At 40.8% G+C, this 24,323-nt stretch overlaps 1 protein-coding gene across 1 annotated transcript; it reads right to left on the bottom strand.

The window, feature by feature from the left end:
- Positions 1–591: 591 nt before the first annotated feature.
- On the bottom strand, positions 592–23,673 carry UBXN4 (UBX domain protein 4). The gene is made up of 13 exons (XM_084809409.1): positions 23,476–23,673; positions 13,243–13,345; positions 11,992–12,020; positions 10,342–10,460; positions 8,858–8,996; positions 7,703–7,790; positions 6,046–6,100; positions 5,394–5,558; positions 4,523–4,650; positions 3,609–3,711; positions 2,628–2,759; positions 2,198–2,403; positions 592–1,200 (listed from the first exon to the last, which is right to left on the bottom strand). The coding sequence occupies exons 1-13, from the start codon at positions 23,555–23,557 to the stop codon at positions 1,062–1,064; spliced, it is 1,488 nt and encodes a 495-aa protein (XP_084665535.1). The 5' UTR covers positions 23,558–23,673; the 3' UTR covers positions 592–1,061.
- Between the last annotated feature and the right edge of the window lie 650 nt (positions 23,674–24,323).

Raw genomic sequence — 24,323 nt, 5'->3', positions numbered from 1 at the left:
ATAAGACTACTACTGCAATGTGTTACTTATGGGAGTGCAACATGCGTATGCCTTTGAAGGCTTCCTGGATACATTAGTTCAAAATACAGCTAACTGGGACTGGCTTGTAACTGCTACAGTTGAATTGTGCGCAAACTCCTGGTGCTTACTTTTGAAGCCTTGCATTGCTTGGTGCCTTAAGGACAACCTTCTTTCAGGAGCCTACTGCTACACTGAAGTTGTCTTCAGAGACCCTTCTGTGGGTGCCTCTAAAGTCAATGGGTGGCACCTCTGGGAGGCTCACTTGGCGCCCAAAGACAGTAACATAGGCACAAGGTGAGGACTTTATTTGGCCAGGCTTTTTAATATCATCTATAATAGCTTTAATCGTGCCTGTGATGTGCTTTTAACTGTTGCTGTTTTACTCTGTCAAAATTTGTTTTATTTAACACCTACTTTTGGTTTTAATGTTGATAACTTCAATTGTAAGATATATGCCCCTCCTGTATTTCTATTCTTAAGACAGTTTGCAGTACATAAACTCGATAATATAAAGTTAGCAGTAACTAGGGAATGCACCAAAGAACTTTAGACAATGATCTAAGAGACTACTTCTTTTTTGGAAAAAACTTTATTGAATGCTTTGAGATTAAAAACTACCAGTATTATTTTGTAATTGCAGAAGCACTAAAGGAAAAAAAATAAGTTATCCAATTCTCTAGGTTTATGCTTCCACTAGTCAGACTTGCTTGTTCTATAATCCGAGCTTCTGATTTGTTCCAAGATTTCTATAGATAAAAAAGTGCCTTCAGGTGACAACAGGGCTATAAGTATGAAATTCTAAATTCTGAACGCTGATGGAAGAGAGGGATTCTTTACATTCTTTGAGCTTTTGGCAGTAGTTACATTTGCAGTATCTGGCTACACAACTGAGTTAACACCTTATTCCACGTACTATGACCAGGAATAAGGCATAATGCAGGTAGCATACCGACACAAGCCCACTTGTGCAGCAGCAGGTTTAATTGAAATTAAATCAAATAAGAAAAAAATCAATGATTACTATGTACGTTTTGCCCAAACTACATTTGTTGGGTTGAGTTTCCATTCCACGTATTGTTATCATCTTCTCCATCATCCTGAGTTCTCAAACGATAGATTTTGCCTTCTTTTTTGAATTCTTCACCTCGCTTTTCCAGTACTCGTTTCCTAACCGCTTGTCTAAATGTAGAAGAAATGTGGTTTGAGAACAAATTCCTACAGTAGTAATGTATGTGTAAATATAAATATATAAATATAAATATATAGAGAAAGAATCTTTTCTAGGTATCAAGAGGTATCATTCATTAAGCTCCAATTCAATGCTAGACCTCCCCACCCCCCAAACTCCAAAATTAATGAGGCTTATATAGGAATACTAAGATTCCTGTAGGTTGATTTTGTTCACCCTGCTTAACGTTTTCAATGTACAAAAGATACTTTCTAGAGGGACAGCTATGTTAGTCTGTTGCAGTAAAAACAAAAGAGTCCTGTGGAACACTAAAGACTAACAGATTTATTATGACATAAACTTGCGTGGACATATAATCCACAACACTCCTTTTCAATACATAGTAAGGTGGATCCAATAAACAACTAAGATAGGGAAGTCACCCAAGAGTGGCTCTTTGCAAGGGCACTGACATGTGGCTGCCAGTCACAGCTGCCACTTCCTGGTTCATGGTGGTCTCATCATTTGGCAGAGATGTAAGCACATTACCACAAGTAGTGAGTTCCTTGGTATACACCCAAGCATATTTAAGATTAAATATCTGTGGCAACTGCGGGCATAGAAATGAAAATTTAGACTGCTGTTTCAGCAAGGAAGTGACAAGCCCCTGCCAGTGAAGATGACCTAAACATTCTGGATTATTTGTGCTGGGCTTTTAATCTCTTATTGAGAAGAAGAACTTGGGAACTGACAAAACAATATGAGGACATAGAGCAATCTTAGTTTAGTTAAACTAAGGATATGCTGACCATGGAATTCAGACTCAGCAACTGGCCTGATGGTTGCTCATCAGCAGGCATTTCTCCATATCCCAGCACAAATGAGAGAAGGCCTCATCTTGGCCCTAAACCCTCTGCACGTGCCAGAAGACCGAGGGAAGAAAAGAGTTAGTCGCAACCCCAAAAGATGAAATTTAGAGCGAGCACACACTAATCAATGCATTGGTACCTGCTTGGCTCTGCAGTGTTAGATGCTGAAGGATTTGAGTGCTCCTGCTGATGGCGTCTTGCAGTAGGCTGGGAAGGAGGAGTGCTGGTAAACAAGAAGTTATTAATAAATCGCCAAACAGCTATCAGTGGATAAAGGATTGTGCCAAGGAATTTCCAGAAATCTCCACTGGAGGACTGTACAACTGCTGTAGCTGGCCTTCCTGCCTATTTATGAGGAAACAAAGCAAGATGGAAGATTTTTAAACAGAGGTGAAAATTTGACTAAAAAAAAAAAATCAGTACATGTATATGGGCATTAATATATGCACTTATTCCAAGGGGTCTTATTGCATTGTTGCGAAACAGTTCATGGCATAATTTGAATACCTCAATACTGATCTCCTTTATTTCCCCAAGTATCCTTCATAATATTTCATAAGTCTTCTTACCGGCAACAATACTACCGAAGCGCTTGGGGCAAGTTCCAGGTCCAACAATTTTTTTCCGTAATCATCTTTGGTAAACTCCCTTCTGGGGAACATTGTCGCCAATGAAAAATTGCCATACGTGTTGCCAACCGTCTGTAACAACAGAAGAAACCTGTTAAATATCTTGTACTCTTTATGTATCTATAAACATTAAGAAAATGGAAAGGACTCCACATTATCAGTCATGTTTTTCCAAGGCAAATGCATTTTCATCTCAAATTAAGACGTTTCACACGGAAGAAAGGCTTGTGATTTACATAGAAGTATGTTTAGCCCACCAGTTACCTGTCATCTTAATCCTTTGTTTTCTGAATGACAATGACCAATCAAATGTGGGATGTGTCTGGGCTAACCTATAGCTAAACTGGTGACATTTGGAAGCTCCCTAATTTATGGGCAGACGAAAACTAGCAATGACTTGAATAAAAAGGTTGTACAAGTTGTAACACTTGGTTAAGTGATATTCTCAGCAGCAGACACTAACATGTGCTCAGTGAACAATTTACAATTCGTATCTGGCAACTTTAAAAAATGTACTTCCTAAGCATTGAGACCAAGGATCAGTACCCCAAAAGGCCAATATAAAAGCCCCTGAGTTACATCTGCTTATGTAAAATAGGACTTACCTTGCTCTCCTCCACTCCCCCAAATTTGCTCCACATCACCCATCCAATGCTGCACAAGCAGATGTCTGCTCACACAATGGGACTTCTCCCTTTCTTCTCTCTGCCAACTGGAGCAAATTTGGGAGTACAAATGGGGGGTGGGGGAACACTCTTCCACCACAGGTTTCCATTCTGCTGGCAGGTGGACAGCATTGGATAGAGCCCCCTCTGTTCATGAAAGCTACCAACATCTCTCTTAAAATACTAAAGGCAATAACTTACTGTAGCTATGCATAGTCTTTCTTTTAACTAGAAAATACAACAGATGCTCATTTACCTGTGCAGCAAATTGTCGAGCTTCTTCCAAGGGGGCATCTGAAGGGAAAGCATTGGTAAAGGAAGATCCATCTGGAAGGCGAAACTGAATTCTTGCTATAGCACTATGGAAGATATTTTAGGTTAAGAAAGGGTTTTGTTTGTTTAAGAGCAGCATCTTCCATTAGTGAAATACTTTTTAAATGCTTTTCTGAAATACCAGATGATATTACAGTGGGCAAGCTGATCATTTGCTCTCACTTTTACTTAGTTGAAATATGTTTAGCACCAGCAATGTGATAGGCAATGCAGAATACATAAGAAATATGTTCTCTGCCGACAGAAAGTGTAAATGTATAGTGTAAGAAAGACAGAGATGGTAAAGGAGAGGCAACGGATACAAAATGATAAAGAACTGAGAATGGAGTGATGTAGGATTACCTGGTGGTAGAAATGAAGGAATGTGTGAACCTGCAGTACACAAGGGAGGTTTTATGCAAGGTGAACGAAGACGGAAGACTTTGGGCATCTCTACACCAGCCTAAAATCCTGCATTTAAAATGGGGCTTCCTGCTTCCATTTTAAATGCAGGATCACTATGGACTCCCTTTACATGTGCTTCCTTTCCCCCCTCCCCTTCCCCCCTCCTTCTCCCTGTATCTGAGTCTTCCGTTATCTTTCATTGATCTCGCTCCTCTTGTCACTTTTATTCTTTTCACGGAGGGAACTCAAGCGGAACACAACGGGGTAATTTGATAGCTCGTTATCTGCAATCTATTTATAAATGGAACAAAGGGCATTTAGTGCATGAGACGCCTTGAATGATCATGGCGTCATGTAAAGAGCCCGCAAACTTCCATGAAGGTGCAATCTCAATCGCAGGATAAAATCTCCGTGTGAAGGAGCCCTTAGATGGTAGGTTAAAAAACAATTCACCTTCTTTCCCTCTGGGATGCTTCCTTCCTGGCTTCCATTTCAGCTTGCTTAGCCTGGAGAGCAGCAGCTTTTGCAGCTTCTGCTTCTTCCTTTGACCTTGCAAAACGAGCTGCTCGTTCAGCACGATCCTTCATAAAGAGAACAAGCTACATGTTACTATGGCTCTTCTTATACCAGTTGAAGCTGTTAATAAATGCAATTTCACTTAGCAGAATGATCAGTGACAAATCACCACCAACGTCTATGTAAAACCTGTTGTTTTTGTTCAGGTTGGATCCAGGCTTAGCCATACTTAAAGTAGACCCATTGAAATTAATGCAATTTAAGTTACTCAAGACTAACTTAAGTCCCATTAATTCATTGGATCCACTTTAAGCATGGCTAAGTCTGGATCCAACCCTTTATATTTAATACAGCTGTAAAGGCAAAATGCAATTTTATGTGTCACATTCCTTATTAATGCTCCCCATGAGGTGAGGGAGACTATTAGTTCACAGTATTTATTATATTCAGTAGATATGCATTTTGAAACTGATGAAGTAACATCTTTTGATAGCTTTATTATGTCAAACCTGAATGCAAATACCAGGCCTGCAAGTTACACTGAAGTTGAGTGATCTATAGGTGACTCCTTGACATGACATTTTTTCCAGCACAAAGCTATTTATTTATTTAGCTACGAGAAGAAGCAGATGCAAAATGTGTGCTAAAATATTTTTGGCAGGACTGATTTTTTTGAAGATGAACCTCCACTACTCCAAACCAGAATAGCCATCAAATTGTACACCGATTTCTAAGGAAGTATATTTAGGGTCAAGTATGCTAAAGATGTACTAATTCCCACTAATCCACCTAATAACTGACTACTTACCAATGCAATCTGCTGTCTGATGCGTTCCCTCGCAGCTTTGTCTTCAGCCTTTTCTCTGTTCCTTTCTTCCAATATTCGTTTTGTAAGCTCTTCTTCCTGTTTCCTTTTGTACTCCAACATGTCTTTCCCACTTTTTCTTCTTTCAATTTCTTTCTTGATTTCTTTCTAAGTAAAAAGAGAATACAAGTTTCCTAGTCATTACAATAAACACTAAATATAGTAAATATAGATTAATTTTTGGCTTTCTTTAAATAAGATTCTTGTTTAACAGAAAAAACTCAGACATTGGGATAGAGACAAAGACCTGCTCTTCTGCAAATGTAAGGGCTCTTTCTGTTCACAGAAGTAAGTTGGATCCAGTGGAGGCTCCTAATCTACTAACTGGATGCTCTGGCAAGCAGAAACAGGGGAAGAGAGTGATTTTCTCCCAATTTCTCTTTCCCACTGTAGCCCCCAGCACCACTTCCAATGCTGTCCCCCAGCCCTCTGGAGCAGATTTTCAAGAGCTGCAGGGGGAAATCAGCATAAATCACCTCACATCTTTTTGTCCCATGGGAGCATCCAGTTCACAGAGTTCCACTCTACAGAACTCTGGATCTAGCCCACTGAAAGTACAGTAAAAACCAGTGTTAAAAATTCAGCTACACTCTACCTGTTCTTCTTCTTTCTTTTTCTCTTCTCTTCTTTCTTCAAGTTTCTGTGTCACTCTGCATTTGGAAAAATAAACAAAACCAAGATGAAACCTTACTTCTGTGTTATGAAGTGTCACATCAAATCTGGCTAGAAAGGTAAACTAAATTCAACTGGAGATAACTCATGTTACAGTGAAGTAATTCCACCTTTTGAAACTTCTTCTGGAGCACAATAGATTCCCAAAAGGCTTTACTGCAGAAGATCAGGTTCTGTTAAATGCTTCCAGAAATCACCTGTTGTAATATATCCCCTATTAGTAACTGATAGCTATCTTGCCAAGATGTCTGACACGTGACTTTATGACAGAAACAATAGAAAATATCAGTCAGCACTCTCTCTTTTTAAAGAAATACCAAGTTCAGAACAAGAATAGTTTGCTGCGGTTCTTAATAAGGTGCTTTTAAAAGTAGAAACCGCTGTTCCAAGAGGGTTTTTTAGCCAGTTTCTACTGCTGGTGTGACTTTTTGCCTTTCAATTATAATTCATCACCTACCCACTTGAATCCAGTTCCTACTAATCTTAAGCTTCGTATCTTCTTTCCTTTCTTACTTCTATTTTTAACCTGTCTTCCTAGCCACGTATTGTTATTCTCCAGCATAAGCAAGCCATTATTCAAGCTATCCTAAAAGACACATTTTTACACCTCCATGTTCTATTTTAATCTCTAAGAAACTAAAGCATACTCCTTATTCTCAGTGTCTTGTCAGCCCACAAGCAGGAATTTCATTCATTTTAGAGATATACCTTGTATAGTTTAGGTGCTCAAGAAATATTAGGTAATGATGGAGAATGACAAGCTTCTCCTGGGGTCTGATGGATATGGAAGGCTCATTACTACAAGGCAGCCATGTACCTGCCAGGTAGTTCCATCTTCTCTTTCCCCTGTCCAACACCTAAGACAAGCATCCCTCACTCCCAGTGTTAGAGCAGGATCAACAGGAGCCATGAGAGCTGGTATCAGGTGGCAGTTTCAGTCACATCTCTTTCTTAGCAGTCAACACACCATGCAGTGACCTGGTTCGCATGTAACAACAACCCATGGTTTAATTAACAATAGTTTGCTGAATCGTGGCTTGCTGTTACATGCAAATCTGGAACTATGGCTTAACAATGGGTTGTTAACCATGAACAACCCGTGCAGAAAACCCATGGTTTGTTGTTGGGTTGTGAACTGTGGTTTTTTTTAAACTATGGGTTGTCATTATGTATGAACTCAGAATTGTGGGTTGTTCATCAGTTGTTTTGCCAAGCTAAAAAGGCAGCGGGCAAATGCAGTAAAAAAAATCCCAGCCTCTTTACATGCCAGTACTGAAGTGCCACAAAGGCAGATGGGATACAGGGAGGGAGCAGGTGAAGCAGGAGGAAAACGAACAACCCAGGGACTGAGAAAATAAACCATGCCAGACAAACCCTGAGTAGGGCAACAAACCACGGTTCAAATGAACTATAGGTTAGTGTTAAGTACAAACCAGGCCATTAACTCAGAACAAATATTTTGATCATATGATATATAAATCCAAGTTCATGTTTGTATAAATGTACTAATCTTTCATAAAAGCTGTGTCAGGTACAAATCCCTTTTGGAATAGCCAGAAAGTCTGCAAAAATAAGCATACCTTTCTACTTTAGTTGTAAGGTCATCTGATGTCTGTCGTTCCACCCTTCTGTCACTTTCCTCATTTGTCTGGGTTAAATTTACTTCAGCTTAAAATAATTTAGAAATTATACATATGTGAAAAGAGGGAGATTGAAGGGGAAAATAAATATTCAACTTTTAGCACCATAAAAGAGATTGCTATAGTTTTATGTATTTATTATTTAGTTAAAGATTTATGAGTCATCTTTTGGACCAAACAGGTCCCCAAGGTGACTTACAATTAAAACTTAAAACTATTAAAAAGCTTTTTTTAAATGTAAAAACTTTAAAACATCATCAAGAACAGAGTTAAGAGCAGGACAGAATCTTAAAAACTAAGTGTAGAGCTAATATATTAAAAATACTAAAAAGCCATGTGGAACAAAAAGAAGTGTTAACAGCCCACCTAAAATTGAATGAAAAAGGAGCCAGCCTAACTTCCTTTGTGAAAGAGATGTATGGGTGGGTTGTGCCACAGAGAAGGCCCTATCCTAGGTTCTCACCAACCTAACTTCTCTTGGTGGTGGGACATGCAGAAGCTACAGGCAGGTTCATAGTTTATATCAATCTTATGATACATATGTAGTTTGGAAATTCTATTATACCAATACAGATATCAATCATCCACACTGACTCACTTCTTAGAAACAAAAACATCTTCATGCTACTTCTGTTCAAAGCTGCTATTCTGAATATTCTGGATACCAGGTTCTTTTATAACAGTTAAACAATTAAATTATGTTGATCCAAATGTTCCCGGTCTAATCAACGCACACAATTACTGACTCCCACTAGGACCAGTAGTGCACCTGCCACTGTATCATGCTTTCCTGGTGTTAGAAAAAGCATTGCATAGTTATCCCTTTTGTGTTCCGGACTCTAAAGGAAAGAGACACTGCTCTGAAGTATAGTCTGCAAATGAGGAAGGGCATGGTGGGACAGGCAGCAGCATGGATGGGAAAAGGAAGCAGTTACTGGGTAATACCATGATGAGGCAGACATGAAAAAGGGCAATTACCCACTTGCTGAAAGGCTTTACTAATAGTTCTATACCTTGAAATTAATCTTCAGGGGGATGGAATGGTAATATGTCAAAAGCAAAGTTATTCACAAGTAGAGCGCTATTAATACTTACCAGCTGAGGTTAAATGTGGTCTTTCAGGCTGCACTTCAGAAGTCTCAGCTATTTGGGATTGAGAGTCTTCTGTGACACTATATAAAGGGGAGGAACATGAAGCAGAACTTTCTAATGCTTCATTTTTTAACATGTGCATCTACGGAAGGAAGAAACGTTGACATAAGTAACTGCTTAATTCCAGGAGATTGCTTTTGATGCCATTTTCTAAATTAACAAGGTAAACAACTGCTAGTTTTCTAGGGACAAAAAACACCTCTATTCTGTTCAGAATACTAAATCTAGGCTGCAATCCCATGCAAACTTACCTGGGAGTAAGTTCCACTGAACTTGGGTTATTTGAGGATTGTTTCCATCTCCAACAAACCATGCTGCCCAGGTTCAGATGACATCACAAGCTGCACCCAGTCAAGCAAATGGTGCCAGACACGCATCATGGTTTAAACAAGCCACTGTGATCGTGCAACCCTGGCCAATAGGGCTTATGTCTGAGTAGACATGCATAGGATTGCACTGCTATGGTGCAATCTTATGTATTTTTATTCAGAAGCAAGTCCAGCTGCATTCAATGGGGCTTACTCACAGGAAAGTGTGCACAGAATCACAAACTTAGCCTACAATTCCAAATCTAGATGACAATACATGGTGAAGAAAAAGGGGCTGTATCTTGTGAATTATGCCAACTCTGTCCCCTGCTTTATCTGTTGTAGAATTATGAATTTTAGTACAAAGTTCCAGACTGTTTAATTGTAGGGCTGGAATGAAAACTAAATGCCTCTAAAATTACAATCAAATTAGTTCATAATAACAGACCTCTAAGTTTAGAGTTCACCAATACCAGATGGGTTGGTAGGGAAAGCAACAATATTTAGTTAAACTCGTTGATAGCACATGCCATAGTATGCACTTGAGGGGCAATAGAATAAAAAGCTGGGGTCGCTAGTCTAACCTGATGGAAAACTCCTTTTTGATTACAAATGTGCCAGTAGCTCGCCAGAGTGGAATGGGTTATTATCATCATAAAGCTGCCAGTAGCAGGTGTTGTGGACAATGCAACACAAGTTAGGGGGACTCTAATTCTAGGCCAGGACTCAGACCTAATAATAGCTCAATACTAAAGGGGAAAAAAAAACTCAAGTTCCAACTTGTTCATTCTTACTGTACTAAAAAAAAAGCTGGGAAACAAATACGTTTCTGGAAGTGAATATAAAATCCATTTGTTAAGCCCATCAAGAAAAATATTTTACTCTTCTGGCAAAAGTCCTCAGTACTGTATTAATACATCTTTAGCGCTGTACAGAATACCTGTATACCGGTTTAATTGAGTATAACATCAATAGGATTAAAAATACACTAATCAAGAGTGCATAAACCTGACAGTTCTATAGGCACAATGACCTTTTCTTTCTTTTATTTGTTCCACGTAAGACTTTTTAAAACAAGAGTTCACTATTAAAAACAGGTGTGTCACCATTTGTTGTTACCTGCTTGACTTTATGAATCCTTGTAATGAGTTCCTCTGCAGAAACACTGCCAGCAATTACTTCCAAGGGAACTCCATTGTCTCCTATAAAGAAACTGGATGGAACACATACTACAGGATCTATGCAGTAACAGTAAAGGACAATATATATCTCATTTGTTAGACAAAAAGAAGAACAAACATCATTAAGAGAGGTGGGTTACTGGAAACAGCTGAACAAGCAGAGTATATAGCAAACCAGTGCTGCCAACAAAAATGTCTGAACTTCCTAGGCAGATTTAAGTGGTACACCAACCTATCACTTTCCTGCTGCTTCGTCCTCCTCCCAATTTTGATAGATTATTAGACTGTTCACACATAAATCCTTAGTACAGAAACTGAATGCGGAGTCCAAATTAGAAGCAGCATGTATCATCTAGCCTCAGAACATGTACCGCCTTTGTTTTTAAGGGATGTTCTCTACCACAGTCTGAGATAGAGATTCACACATGTGGATGGTAGTTCACTGCTGATCCCTGCTGGATCAGCACAAAGATGCATCTAGTGCAGCATTCTGTTTCTAGCAGCAGTCTTCCAGATGCCTCTGGGAAGCTCATAAACAGGAGCATGAAGGCAAGAGCTTTCCCCTGTGGTTTGTCCTTAGCATCTGGTATCCAGAAGTAAACTGCCTCTGTACACACAGAGGCTCAATTTCAGTAACATGGATAACAGATGCTGACTGACCAATTCTACACAAATAGATCTAATCCTTTTATAGCCATCTAAGCTTGTGGTCATCACTACATCTCATGGTGACAAAGTCCAGCAAGCTGTTTGCATGAGATGGTGCTCATGTGGTTGAATTGATTTTAATCATTGCCAGGAAGTCATACTGAAAACCAGGTGATTAGCTAGGATGGTTAAGAGCAACAGAATCATGCTGTAACCACATGGATACTGTTTCATCCAACTAGCTTCCCACATGGCACGTCACCAGCGAGTTCTGCTTTTAGTAGAGACCATGTCACTATATGAACCATCCCTAACATGCAACTAGGAAAAACACGGGATTAAAAAAACTGATGAACTGCTGGGAGGAAAGAGGTAGAAATGACTACCTAGTTTTGATGCCCCTCCATTGAAAACATTAGAGAAGATGATTATTATTTATTTAGTGCCAGTGTGTATGAAGCTTTATAGAGTACAGCTCTCTGCCCTGAGGTACTTATAATCTAAAATTTTCACACAAGGGAAAATCAGAGGAAGAGGCAGGAAGTGGAGGCAGCACTAAACAGGGAAGCAACATTCAGTTGTTTTGACTGCAAATGTTTAGGCTGAATTACAGTAGAATGTGGGAACTTGGGGGGTTGTGCCAAAGGCTTTACAGAAAATGTGCATTTTACAGAGGAATTTAAATGAAGTAAAAGAGGTGGCATTATTGCTGGTGTTCTGGGAGGCAGTTCCAAATATATGGAGCAGCAATGGAGAAAGGACAGAATCTTTTCAGGAGCAGGAGATCCCAATGTTTGTGCCCTATGAAAACACAGCTCACAAAAGATGGCAATGGAGTACAGCTGCATTGGTCCATTTATCTCTTTGATTTTGGAACAAATGATTTGCAGTTATCCTAATATGAAATGCTTCAATTAAATGTATTCTGTTCAAAGGATACAGATTTGTGAGAACTGCAGGCAGGCTTCACTGTATAAAAGAAAATATTTGATTAGTGAATAACCGTAATCCTCTGAAATGTCATAAAATAATCCGTGATGTCAAAATCCTTGCGGAATTGCAACAAATTAGTTTGTTTCTTTGAAACACTGTACTGGAATTAAGCAATACAACACTACAAAGATAGAATATAAGAACTCCAGGATTAATATTGCACCTGTAATTTACGTAACCAGGTACTTCTTTTTCTAAAGGACCATATGAGCCCTCAGACAGGCAAGTCATTCCACCTGGCTGCTGCACTGGGAGAGATGGGAAGCAAGGCCCACTCCAATCAGATCAGGTTGACAAACCAGCTTCATTTGGCTCCTCCAATCCCTCAACTGTTTCCATTCAAGCTTGTAATTATAAGAACTTCTGTACCTTTAAGAACTGGTGCCTGAACTAGCTTTTTCTTCCTCCTTCCCCATCCCACTTCCATTTTGTGTCATGTCTTTTAGACTGCATGCCCAAAGACAGGGACTGTCTTTTTGTTACTCATCTTACCCTAGCTTCTTTGGGAGCCTTTTCAGCTAAGAGTGGGAGAAAATGCTTGAAAGCAAGCAAGCAATAGCACATTGACCTAGTTTATTAGGTCAGGTTACAACATCACCTAATAAAAGTATCAGCCAAAGATAGGAAAGAAGGAAGAAAAGGATAGAAGGAAGAAATGCATCTCATTTGAGTGACAAACTACATGTTACAAACCTAGCTCAAACACTCGTTCCTGAAAGCTATCTTGTGTGTGCATGCGCGCGTGCACGTGCGCACATGTGCACACGTGTTGCTTAATCTTTTCCTGCCTGATATTTCTCTATTCCAAATAATCTCTTAAGGAGGAAGATGATTTTGAATAGTGGGCAAAAAGAGGCTTACCACCCTCTCTCAAACTGGCCTTTCCTTTGGGGGATGGGGATGCAGAGTGGGGAAGGAAGAGGCCCAACAGGCCCCGACTCTCCCTATATGTTTTATGGCTTTTAATTTTATGGAGTGAAAGATGTTCACCTGCCAGATAATCAATAACCTTATTTTGGCTGATAATGGGAGTAGCAGGAATGTAACCAGAATAAGGTCAATTAGGCCATAAAATGTATTTTTAATATCTGGTTGCATAAAATTCAATAAATTTTCTCCAAATTCTAGGCCTTTCAAAAATACCTTGATTACAAAGTAAAATATTACTGACAAACAAAAACAGATGAAATTGCCAAACCTTTGGGTATCAATTTTAATAGCCACAAAGCCATCTGTTGTTGCCTCAGTCACTTTCTCATTCTCCCAGCTGGCAGCCATCTCTGTGGACTGTTCATCATCCCCTATGAAAAGGAACAAGGTTTTTTCAAAGATGGAAATATAGATTAATCACAAAGTGCAACTTAGTGGAAATGCAATCCTATTAGCAAAATATGTTCGTGAATTTAAGGCAAGAACGATCACACAATGTGCAGTTAGGACTGACCCAAAAGTGGTATAACCTACTTATCAGTCCCCACAGATCAGCTTTAAAAAAATCCAGACCAAAAAGTGTCACAAGCAGACAGCAGGTGCAGGATATGCACAACAAATAGCTCCAAATACACCTTCCCTAACTTGATGCCATCCAGATGCTTTGGACTTCCAATGGTCAAGAATGCTGCAAGTTGTAATCTAAAAACATCTGCAGGGCACCAGGTTGGGGAAGACTGTTCCAGATGACCCAAACATGATAGACGGACATCATGCTGCAAAGAAGAAGGAAAAGGCAGTCTCACAAGATCAACATGCAGTGCTCCACAAAACAAAGTGTCTCACAGTTTGGTTTTCATTTAAGACATTTTCAGCTCATAATGGTGGGAATAATGCTAGAAACATGACTGAAAATTACATCAATATGCAAAAACAGCAATAGAAGAACTCTGTCTTCATTATTTTGCTGTACCCATAACAAGTTATCACTTCAGATAGATGTGAGATACTAAAATGTCCCAAGAACAAACACTTCTATGGAACAAATTACTGACTCACAAAATGGGTGTGTGTGTGACAATATCTTTTTGCCTCCCCCTGCCCTGTCCAGAAACTTCCCTGCATTATACAAGAAATTGTTTTAACTTCATGGCATGCATATCCTTGGACATTTGATACTAGAAGCTGTTAGGGGCTCAAAAAAGTCAATTATTCCTGCAAACCCCACCCCCTGATGGTTTCCTTTTTTATTTTCAATGGATATCCTTTTCTATAGGTCCTGGAAGCCATTTAGATTTATTTTTTCCTTTTATTTACAAACTAATATTTTCCTTCATACCTGAGGAGTTCCCAGGTATACAGAACCCAATACTTTGTGTGCCTTGCTTCACAGGGCAACTCATAGGTACCACATCATCCAAGTGAACAACAACAACTTAGAATAAACAAGTTAGCCATGGCCCTCTGTGTTTGTAAATTGGCTCTTAGTACTGAAAAATTTACAACTATTCTATTTGAAACTGCTAATTCATTGGGTTGGATCCAATACTTGTCTGCCCAGAAATGAAATGGAAGCTGAAGGTGGAAGAGAAGAGCAAGAGGAAGTCCTGACGCACAAGTAAAAGTCCACTCACATGACACTGGATGTAGCCCATTATATTCCAACAAAGAAACACTTTACTGTTTTCTAAAATGCAAATATCTAGTATTTATTTTATAATCTGTTGAATTTTTTTTAAAGGATAAAAAGCAACAAAAACAATGGGTTGGATCCAGATTTAGGCATGTGCGATGGGGATAGTGGAAGTGGACTTCCCCACCTCCTCCTCCTCCTGGTAGTATCCAATGCTACAGAGAGGGTTGAGCGACCCTGATGAATAGGGTAGGTTGAGGTATGGGGGCTGAGGGAGAAGGAAGGATCTCTGAAAGTCAAACCTTCTGTGAGAAGAATGCAAGCAATATAAATGGATGCTTATTTCTGTGCAATTATTGTAAAGGCAAAGTAACTATTGTTAACAGAACAAAAATATAACAGCCCATACAGAAAACATGTGGATTCTTGGCAGCCTTCCCCCAAATATTATATATAAATTAGATATGGACTTCATGAATACCAGGAAATCAGAAATGACAGTAGAAATTGGAAGAAAATAATTATCGCCAATTCATAGGAGTAATATCTATCATTAGTGGCTGTTCTAAATTAAATCAAACAAAAGTGAAGCGGTATGAAAAAGTTTTGTGTGCAGCATCTTTATTTTTTACTAGAATTCTGAAAGAAAATACAGTTGACAAATATCAAATGACAAATATAATTGTCATTCATGCATCATCTTAAATCAAAGTCTTTCTTTGATTTAATGTAAATCATTTCCTGATTTAATGTTTCTATGTGACTGAGATCCCAATGCTTCAATAGAAATATATCCTAGAAGGTCAAGCTATTAATGGAAAACTTCAAAAACTAAATCAATATATGGGCCACAATCCAGAGAACTATATAACTAGATTTATGCATCCAGAAAGGCTTTGGATTTATTTTCTAATAGCAGTAGAAAGTTGTTTCTGATTTAGTAAGGAGGTCTGCTATTCAAAGCCACTGAACACTTTGCCCAGCTTGTTCTAGGGTCTCAGGGCGGTCTGAACCCTCGCCAGATTCAAATGTCATGACAACTCACACCCGGTGAGGCTAGTTATGCTAATTAAGGGGCTTGCGACTGCCATGTATGATTGTGCGAACTCAATGATAGCCCCAATTTACACTATCATTGAGGCATAAACAAGCCATAGTGGCTTGTTTAAACCATGGTACATGCTGGATGCCATTTGCCTAATCACCTGCCTGGGCATGGCTTGTTGTATAATTCGAACCTGGGTGGCACAGCTTGTTTGAGGGGGAAATGACCTTCAAATAATCCTACAACAGGCCATGGGTTATTTGAGAGTCGTTTTCCCCTCAAACAAGCCACACTGCCCAGGTTTGGGCGACACAACAAGCTGTGCCAGGGTGGGTAATTAGGTAAATTGCTTGGCACACGCTGTGGCTTAAACATGCCACTGTGGCCTGTTAAAGCCGTGGTGATCATGTAAATTGGGCCACATAAAGTTTATGACTGGATTATAGCCATAGACAAAATATCAAAACTAAACCTCAGCAAAAGGAATACATTTGACTGTTCCACATCATGAGCAACTGCAGGAATTATCTGAAAATCGCTGGGAATCTGGCAGTAGCATGGCCACTTCTGGCAGGCTGGTGGTGGTGGTGGTGGGCAATGTAGCCCCCAAATCCACTAAGGCTGCCCACCCCTGCTCTAGGTAATCTACTAAATATCTTTCAGCCACATTATCTTTGGATACAATTTATTTGTAATATGCCTTTCCACAAAAATCACCAAGGCAGTGAACAACATATCAAACAATATAAAAACATAAAAAATAATATATTAAAACATTAAAGCAACTAAAACAATTTAAAAGGTCAAATTATAAAGATGTATCTTAACTCTTTTTTTAAAAGCTGAGAGAGCAGAGTGTTAACTCTGAAGGGAGAGCATTCTGTAGTTTAGGATTGATACAGCAGAGAGCCCTGTATCAACCATTTCATAAACTATGCACTTTGGAATGCTTATAGAACACAAACTAGTGGGTATTTCTTTGCTGCTTAGCCTTTGAAAGTTTACTTCATTTTGCGTAAAAATCTACTAAGATCAACACATGTATACATAAAGTACTATGGAGCCCTGATAACCTATGATGTAGAACTATTAATAAGAACTAAACCCTAGCTACTATGCCTAGATATGGAATATCTGAAATCCAGCAATACTACCCCATGTGTGTAAGCAGGACTCTCCCACTGTCAACAGCGGCACGGAAAAATGTCCCATCCACTTGTAAGGCTACTTCCCAGCCAGGAAGATGCATGCAGTATCAGCACGCAAATTATAGGGAGACCAGAGAGGCCCTGGTCCCTTACCTTTTGTGGTAGGCACCCTTAGCTACTGTTTTTAGAAGAATACGGAAAGGTGGAGGGAGAAGAGATGATTTGTCTAACATTTTAATTTATTTAGTCAATTCTGTGTGCTTTTCTTCCATCATGGAACTCAAAGCAGTATACATGGGCTCTCAGACGGTCACTGACCAGATTTGTTTAATTTCAGCCTGGTGGCTGCATCAGGCACCCTCAGATGTGCCTTGGGACTGCTGTGATTGGATTCACAGGACCATGCCTTCTTGTGGGAATCAAGGAATGGGGCATTTGGATTTCATAAAGGGTCCCCATACCTTTTCTCATACAATTCTAGATTACACAATGGCTCTGGATTACAGTCAAAATCTTTGTGAACTGTGCAGCCGAAGATCTCCAAAAGATAGTCACCTAGTCACAATATTTTAAGAATCCCTAATTATGTTTTGTTTACATGCAAGGTATTCTATATTTTTGCAGAACTTGAAATCTTTGTTTTGCCAAGACTGCAATAGTTTACACACTTACTTGGAAGTAAGCTTCATTGTGAAATAATTTCCTTCTAAGCAAATATTTAATGCTCCAGCTGCATTATACAATGGAGGATTTATATTATAGACTTCCAAAATAGTGAGAACGTCACTGGGTATTTCATACTTTCAGAATATGTTTTTGCAACTGTGTGCTTATTACACACAGCAGTTCCTCCTCCTTTCAGCAAGATTGACAATGCAGACAGATTATTCCTGTGTTTCAGATAAAACATATACCTCTTCCAGCTTTCAATAACAGCATAGATTATGAGTTGATAGCCATATTAGTCTTACTTTAGTGCCAAGGAGAAAAAAGGATTTGGGATGGTTAGGTCAGACTCAAACATGTCTGCCCAAAAAGAATGGGATGGCATCCCTCCCAACTTCGAGCATTGTATTATTTGAAGTATGCAGGCAGTAGTACCTTCATGTGGGTGAAACATTATATATCCCTTACTCTCCTGATTCTTTTATAATAGAGGATACTGCTGAAAAGGGAAAAATATTGAGAGTAAATGTCCTGTTCACTACAAGCCCCTCCTTACCTTATTTTCATGATAAGAGTGCTGCAGTGTGGTTCCTTCCTGCATGGGCCAGGTGGAAGGAGCCCAAACTGTGGCTCTCCTCATTTTCCCCAGTTTCCAGAAGGGCTGACAAGGCACAGGGAGGTGATGCAGTGTTGACTCCTCCCATGTAACCTGATACTATTCACTTCTGCATCTGAAGAAGGGGTTGTGAATGGCAAACACTTATGCTAAATTAAAAATTAGTCCAAAAAGGTGCTACTGGATTCATACTTTGAACATGTATAACAATTAGAGGAATGCCCTCCAAGAAACACATTTTCATTATTTCTTCCGTATTATAATGTCTATAACCACAAAGACTGGAATTTTTAGGAAATAGCGTTAAGATTAAGATTCATTTATTTTTAAAGGAATTATATAGGAACTCCTGTTTATAGTTGGAACACACAAACAAGGAAAACCGAACTTATCAGCATAAATGTTTTGTTCAGTTACCTAGAGTTGTAAAATCAAAGTATGAGGATCAGATTTAATATGGCTTACTCATTAGCTTTCAATCTGACTTTGAGTAATGTACTTGGGTTATCTCCTCCCCATCTCGCTAACTATAGAGCACTACAAAGGGAAAAAAAGTAATCCCAAATTATGTACCCATATACAGATACTTAGTAAGGCACATCAAAATGAGGATGGGAAGGTGATACTTTTTCAAATGATCTTGTCAATAGGGTAACTGTTATCATTAAACTGTGCTTAAAACAACACTGTTGTATTGACTGATAGAGGCAGAGAAGTGTAGAAAATAGCTGAGCCAAGCCAATTGCCAGCACAGCCACAACCTGCGTACTCTAAAATTATTTCTCTAGAGGGAACACAGAGAGAAAAATAAAGTGCTCAAGGGTGTTGATTTCCCAAAGGGATGCTTAGCATGTGACATATAGTGCAGAGGACATGCAGGAAACATACTGTGGAAAAGCTGACTTCAGCCAATTTTTACAGGTTATCATTTACAAAATGCTGTATAATTAACTTCTTAAAAATTCAAAGTTATCAATGCTTTAAATAATCTTTTAGTTGTAGCACCATTAATCCTAACACTTCTACACTCTTCTGGAATTTCTCACCAGAATTTTATACTTTCATTATTCCTTGTTAGCCACTACTCTGAAGTCTGGCAATTTTCACTTTAAGGATGGCTACAGTTTTTCAGTCTTTTATCCTCTTCACTGTGTTAAATTAAGATCTGAAAATACTTCAAAATTCAATACTTGAGGTCATCTGTAGCATCAAATTGCTCCAGATGACCTCAATCTTTTGAATTCTCTATTATATTTATATCCCACCCTTCCTCTAGGAAGCTTTTTGATACATCCAGACAAGCAACTGTATGGTGTGAGCCAAACAGTGAAACTGTTCCAGTTAGGGAGAATTTCCTAGTGTGTGTGGCAAGCTGTGCATGACTGTCAATTACAATATAGGTGGCCATCACTATCAAAGTTCAGTAAAAAAAAAAAAAATAGAATTCACTCATTTACAAATGTCTTAGAATCCAGTAAGTAGAACATGTGAGGGCTAGACCAGGGGTGGGGGAGAGAATGACATCACCCAATGTCCCTGTGTGCCCAGCTGCTCTTAGAGATCTTCATGTGTTTAGCACCAAGACCTGAAGAGGTTTGTAAGTATGTTTAGTGAACTGTGTTTCCATGCTGGGTAGGAGGAATAGAAATCTCTTCCTCCCCACCCAACACAGAAACCAGGAGAGCTGCCATAGGAGGAACAAAGCAATCTGTTCCTCCTATGGCAGCCCAATGCATTTCCAGACTGGGCAGGGAGGAACAGAAATCTTTCTCCCCATCCAGCATGGAAGTCAAGCGGAAACAGAGAGACGGAGAAAGGAGATGACAGAGCAAGAAATAAAAGGGGGCAGAAGAAAGAAAAGTGGCATCCCTATCTACTTTTTTTCAAGCCTTGCCCACAGCCAGTATGAGGTCCCCAACTTATTATCGTGGAGGAAATGCAGCCCTCAACATAAAAAGATTACCCACCGCTGTACTATTACATAGATTTCAAGACATTTGTGCATGTTCTGAAGTGCTGTCAGTATACAGTGAATATATTTATTTCAGGACTTATTTAACAGAAATCACATTCAAAAGGCATGGCAAATCTGTTTGGTAGGTATACTGAAGTTCATGCATGACAGCAGAAATATTAAGATTGCTGTGATCTCTGTCATAGAACAACTGGTGCAGTTCTTAGAGAAAACTGAGCACAGGAAATGAATGTTTCACAAATAACCAATTTCACTACTTGTATGGTAGTGTCTGCTATGAAAATAGTTTCCATTACTTTGGCTACCTGCAATTATTATGCACAAAAAAGGCTCTTCCTGACCGACACCTTTTACCAGAGTGGTGTAAGTTGACCAAGTGCCACTTGGTAGCCACTTGAAAATCTGTCATGTAGTGTCTATGGGGAGGCAGTTATCAAGCCTTCAACAGTGTGGTTAATCCCAATATTATCACCTCTCCATGGCTGGTTGGAAATCCAGGGAAAAAAGGGTGGTGATAAAGCTGAATTTAACTGCATGTCAAGGGCTGCAGACAACAACCCAGTTCAGATGATCTAAGCCAGGGGTGGACAACATGCAGCCATGCCACCTACCAAGGCCATTCCCTCCCATCCACCCGCCCGCTACCACACCACCAAACATCACTGCTGCACAACAGCAATTCTATTGCAAACAAGGTGCATGGTGGTCACACGCCCTGTTTTTCAACAGAATCACTGGAATTCCAGTGCTGGAGCCACTTCTGGTGGCAGCAGAGTGTGCCCCCAGAGGGGTGGGGGGCGCAGTGGAGGTTTTCCATCCCTAGTTTATATGATAATCAGTGCCATGTAATAAGCTTTAAGCCATCTACTAAATAGTTTCCTTTCTCTGTATCCATCTTTAGTGTAGCACAAAGAAGGGGACTCTGAGCTGCTATCCTAAAGGGTGCAGCCAGAAAGCTCTCTAATCCAGTGACATAATTAAGTGGAATGACGGCATACTGTAGTTAAAAGAAAGGAAGGAAGGGATTCGGTGCTTTAAAAAAATAAACACAACTCAGGCTGCAGCATCTTGTGTGTACTTTTTAAACCTCTGTACATAGTATAAGTGGTTTAACACTTTAAAAAATGCATTCTGTAATATTGGTGTGTGTCATCATTTATGTTACACATGATAGCTGTAGAATTGTATCTTATAAACACACAGTATGTGGCACAATATAAGCACTTTCTTGTCTCATTGATTTCTTTGGGAAAGTTAAGGACATGCATATCTTTCTCCCACTGAAATCAATGGGCCTTAAAGTACCTAAATTCGCTTAAATTGTGCCCATTGTGGGGAAATAAAATGCATTGATTTCAATAGGTATATGGCTATTGAGAATGTGTACATTTATAGATCTACCAGAAATTCACTCTTAATATGAACAGAGAACTGGGTTGGGGAGGGAACAGTTATGAGAGATATAGAGCCACATTCATGCTGCTGATGACAAAAAGCCATCTATACACACTGACAACAGTTAATTGACTACTTTCTTCTCCTTGTTATAACTGATGGAATAGTTCTACATAGAGTCTAGCTGTTGTTAGCACTTGTATGAAATAGTATTACTATTAAACTGGGAATGTTAAGAAACAGAACTGAACACAGAGGTGAAAGGAAAACCAAATGACTATACATTCCTAGTAGGTATCTGCATGACCAGATGCCTGAGATTTTTCCAGTTGTGGTAGTATAACTTCCAGAAACTATGATTACAAAGAAACTGGGGTGGGGGGGGGGGAGAGGAAGAGCTATACAGAAAAGACATTTCAGGCAATTCATAAGACAGATAATAGATGTGTCTACCTCAAAGGAAACATAAGGAGAAGACTGCATGGAGTAGACAGATGAAAGACTGTTTATTGCAATTTGTGAATCTTCAGGATATCACAGGATAAAAACAAAGTAAAAAAAATAGTATGGGGGATATTGTAATGACACCATCAAACGTATTCCCAGTACCAACTGGGAAATGCGATACAATTTTGAGAAACACCACCAAATCATTTTTACCCTTCACTTCCTGGCATATAGAAGGGGAAGAAATGGAAGCAGTGACAGATTTTATTTTCTTGGGCTCCAAGATCACCGCAGACGGTGACTGTAGCCATGAAATTAAAAGACGCTTGCTCCTTGGAAGGAAAGCTATGGCAAACCTAGACAGCATAGTAAGAAGCAGAGACATCACCTTGCCGACAAAGGTTCGTATATTCAAAGCTATGGTTTTCCCAGTAGCAACGTATGGCTGTGAGAGCTGGACTATATGGAAGGCTGAGTGCCGAAGAATCGATGCTTTCGAACTGTGGTGCTGGAGAAGACTCTTACGAGTCCCCTGGACTGCAAGGAGGTCAAATCAGTCCATCCTAAAGGAAATCAACCCTGACTGCTCATTGGAAGCACAGATGCTGAAGCTGAAGCTCAAATATTTTGGCCACCTTATGCAAAGAGAAAAGTCACTGGAAAAGACCCTGATGCTGGGAAAGATTGAAGGCAAAAGGAGAAGGGGACGGCAGAGGATGAGATGGCTAGATAGCGTCACTGATGCAATGAATATGGACTTGAGCACGCTCCAGGAGAGAGTGCAGGACAGGAAGGCCTGGCGTGCTATGGTCCATGGGGTCACGAAGAGTCGGACATGACTGAACAACAACAAAATATCCCTGAAGACAGTGGATTGAAAGGTCACTTGGTCTCAACCTGGACTGTTACTTGCAGTCCACCCAGTCTGCCCCAAACCTATTACACTAGATAAGTCAGAGAGCTGGATGTGGTAATGATTTTGCATACACTATAGAAGCCTATTTATCTTATCCCCTGAAAGCCAGGGGATCAAGGAGAGCTGTTTGCCTTGACAGGCTACACCAGCCTTCCCCAAACAGGTGCCTCCTGGCGTTTTAGTCTACAGCTCCCATCAGCCTCAGCCAGCACGGCCACTGGTCAGTCCTGATGGGAGCTGTAGTCCAAAACATCTCCAGGGCATCAGGTTGGGGAAAGCTGGTCTAAAGCGAAACTGGTGAACAAGGACGCTTTTCAAAAGGCGCAGAGAGCACATGACCTTCATGCGGAAGGTCCCAGCTTCGACGGCTGGAAGTCGCCCGTTAAGAGGCCCTTGGGATAGTCCCTTCTCTGCCTCAGATGTTGAGGAGCCGCGTCCACACGGAGCAGGCGACAGAGGAGGTCCAGCGGCCGGGCCGCACGGATAAGGCCGCTGCCTAGGTCCACGGGGCTTTGAACAGACGGGAGGAAGGCTGCCTGCCACCTGAGGCAGAGCTCCGCTGCGAGCGAGGGCGGGGGGGCGAAGAGGGGCCCGCATGCGGGCAGCCCACGGAAGCAAGAGCGCTGAAGCCAGGTTACGAACACACGGACGGGCCCGTACCTTCCACAAACACCACGAAAACCGCGTTGCGCTGCTTGGCGTCGGCGATGGCAGCCGGGATGGTGCCAGGGAACCACAGCATAATGGCGGCGGCGGAGAAACAGGCACAGCAGGTCGGGGGGTCGCTCCTCGCTCCGCTGCCCGCCCCTCCACGGCCCAGCCGTCCGTTTGCTTCGACGCGCAGCGCACATGCGCGTCACAAACGTCAGCCTCGCCTCGGACGCGACGACTCGCGCTTCGCGCCCCCGCCCCTTCGGGAGCGGTTTTCTTTCCTCCCCTCTTCCGGAGAGAGGAAGAAGGGGGAAAGGCGCATGCGCTTAAAAGGCGGCCCGGGGGGGGGGAACTGTGTAGTAGGAAGGCGACACAGTTGGCAGGGCGCCAGGGTGGGACGCGGAGATTCCGAGGTAAACCTGGTCGCGATTCGCGCCCGCACATCCCGCGGTGATTCAGCCGGTGTTTGGTAGTCGCAGATTCGCGCGGAATGGGGAGAGTTGAGTGGCGGGCGGCCCCGTCAGCAGAATGGGGCTGTTTTTATGCGACCTCGTGGAACTCCAGTCTTGCCCGAGTCGGCTTTGCTCCAAAGCAGGGCTTTTGTGCCTGTACCAGTTGCATGACAGGCAGGCACAAATCCAACCAGTGAATTTCCCCCTCGTATTGCATTTCCCCGTTGCTAAAAGCAGCCCTGCTGGAAAGGGTTCGTAACCCTACCCTCGATCAACAGGTTCAAAATAACATTGAAACGTATTTGTAAACCGCCCTGGGGTTAAGATTAAGGGTGGTATAAAAGTTGCAGAGTGGCTGCCTCAGGCAGCAGATGGTGGGGTGGGGTGGGGTGGAGTGGGGTGGGT

The sequence above is a fragment of the Heloderma suspectum genome, chromosome 1 (genome assembly GCF_057233095.1).
Source record: "Heloderma suspectum isolate Gila_16-S chromosome 1, 16-S_ref, whole genome shotgun sequence".
In the NCBI taxonomy this organism is placed as follows: domain Eukaryota; kingdom Metazoa; phylum Chordata; class Lepidosauria; order Squamata; family Helodermatidae; genus Heloderma; species Heloderma suspectum.
Note: the sequence above shows the minus strand (reverse complement) of the source record. Positions and strands in the feature narration are given on the sequence as shown.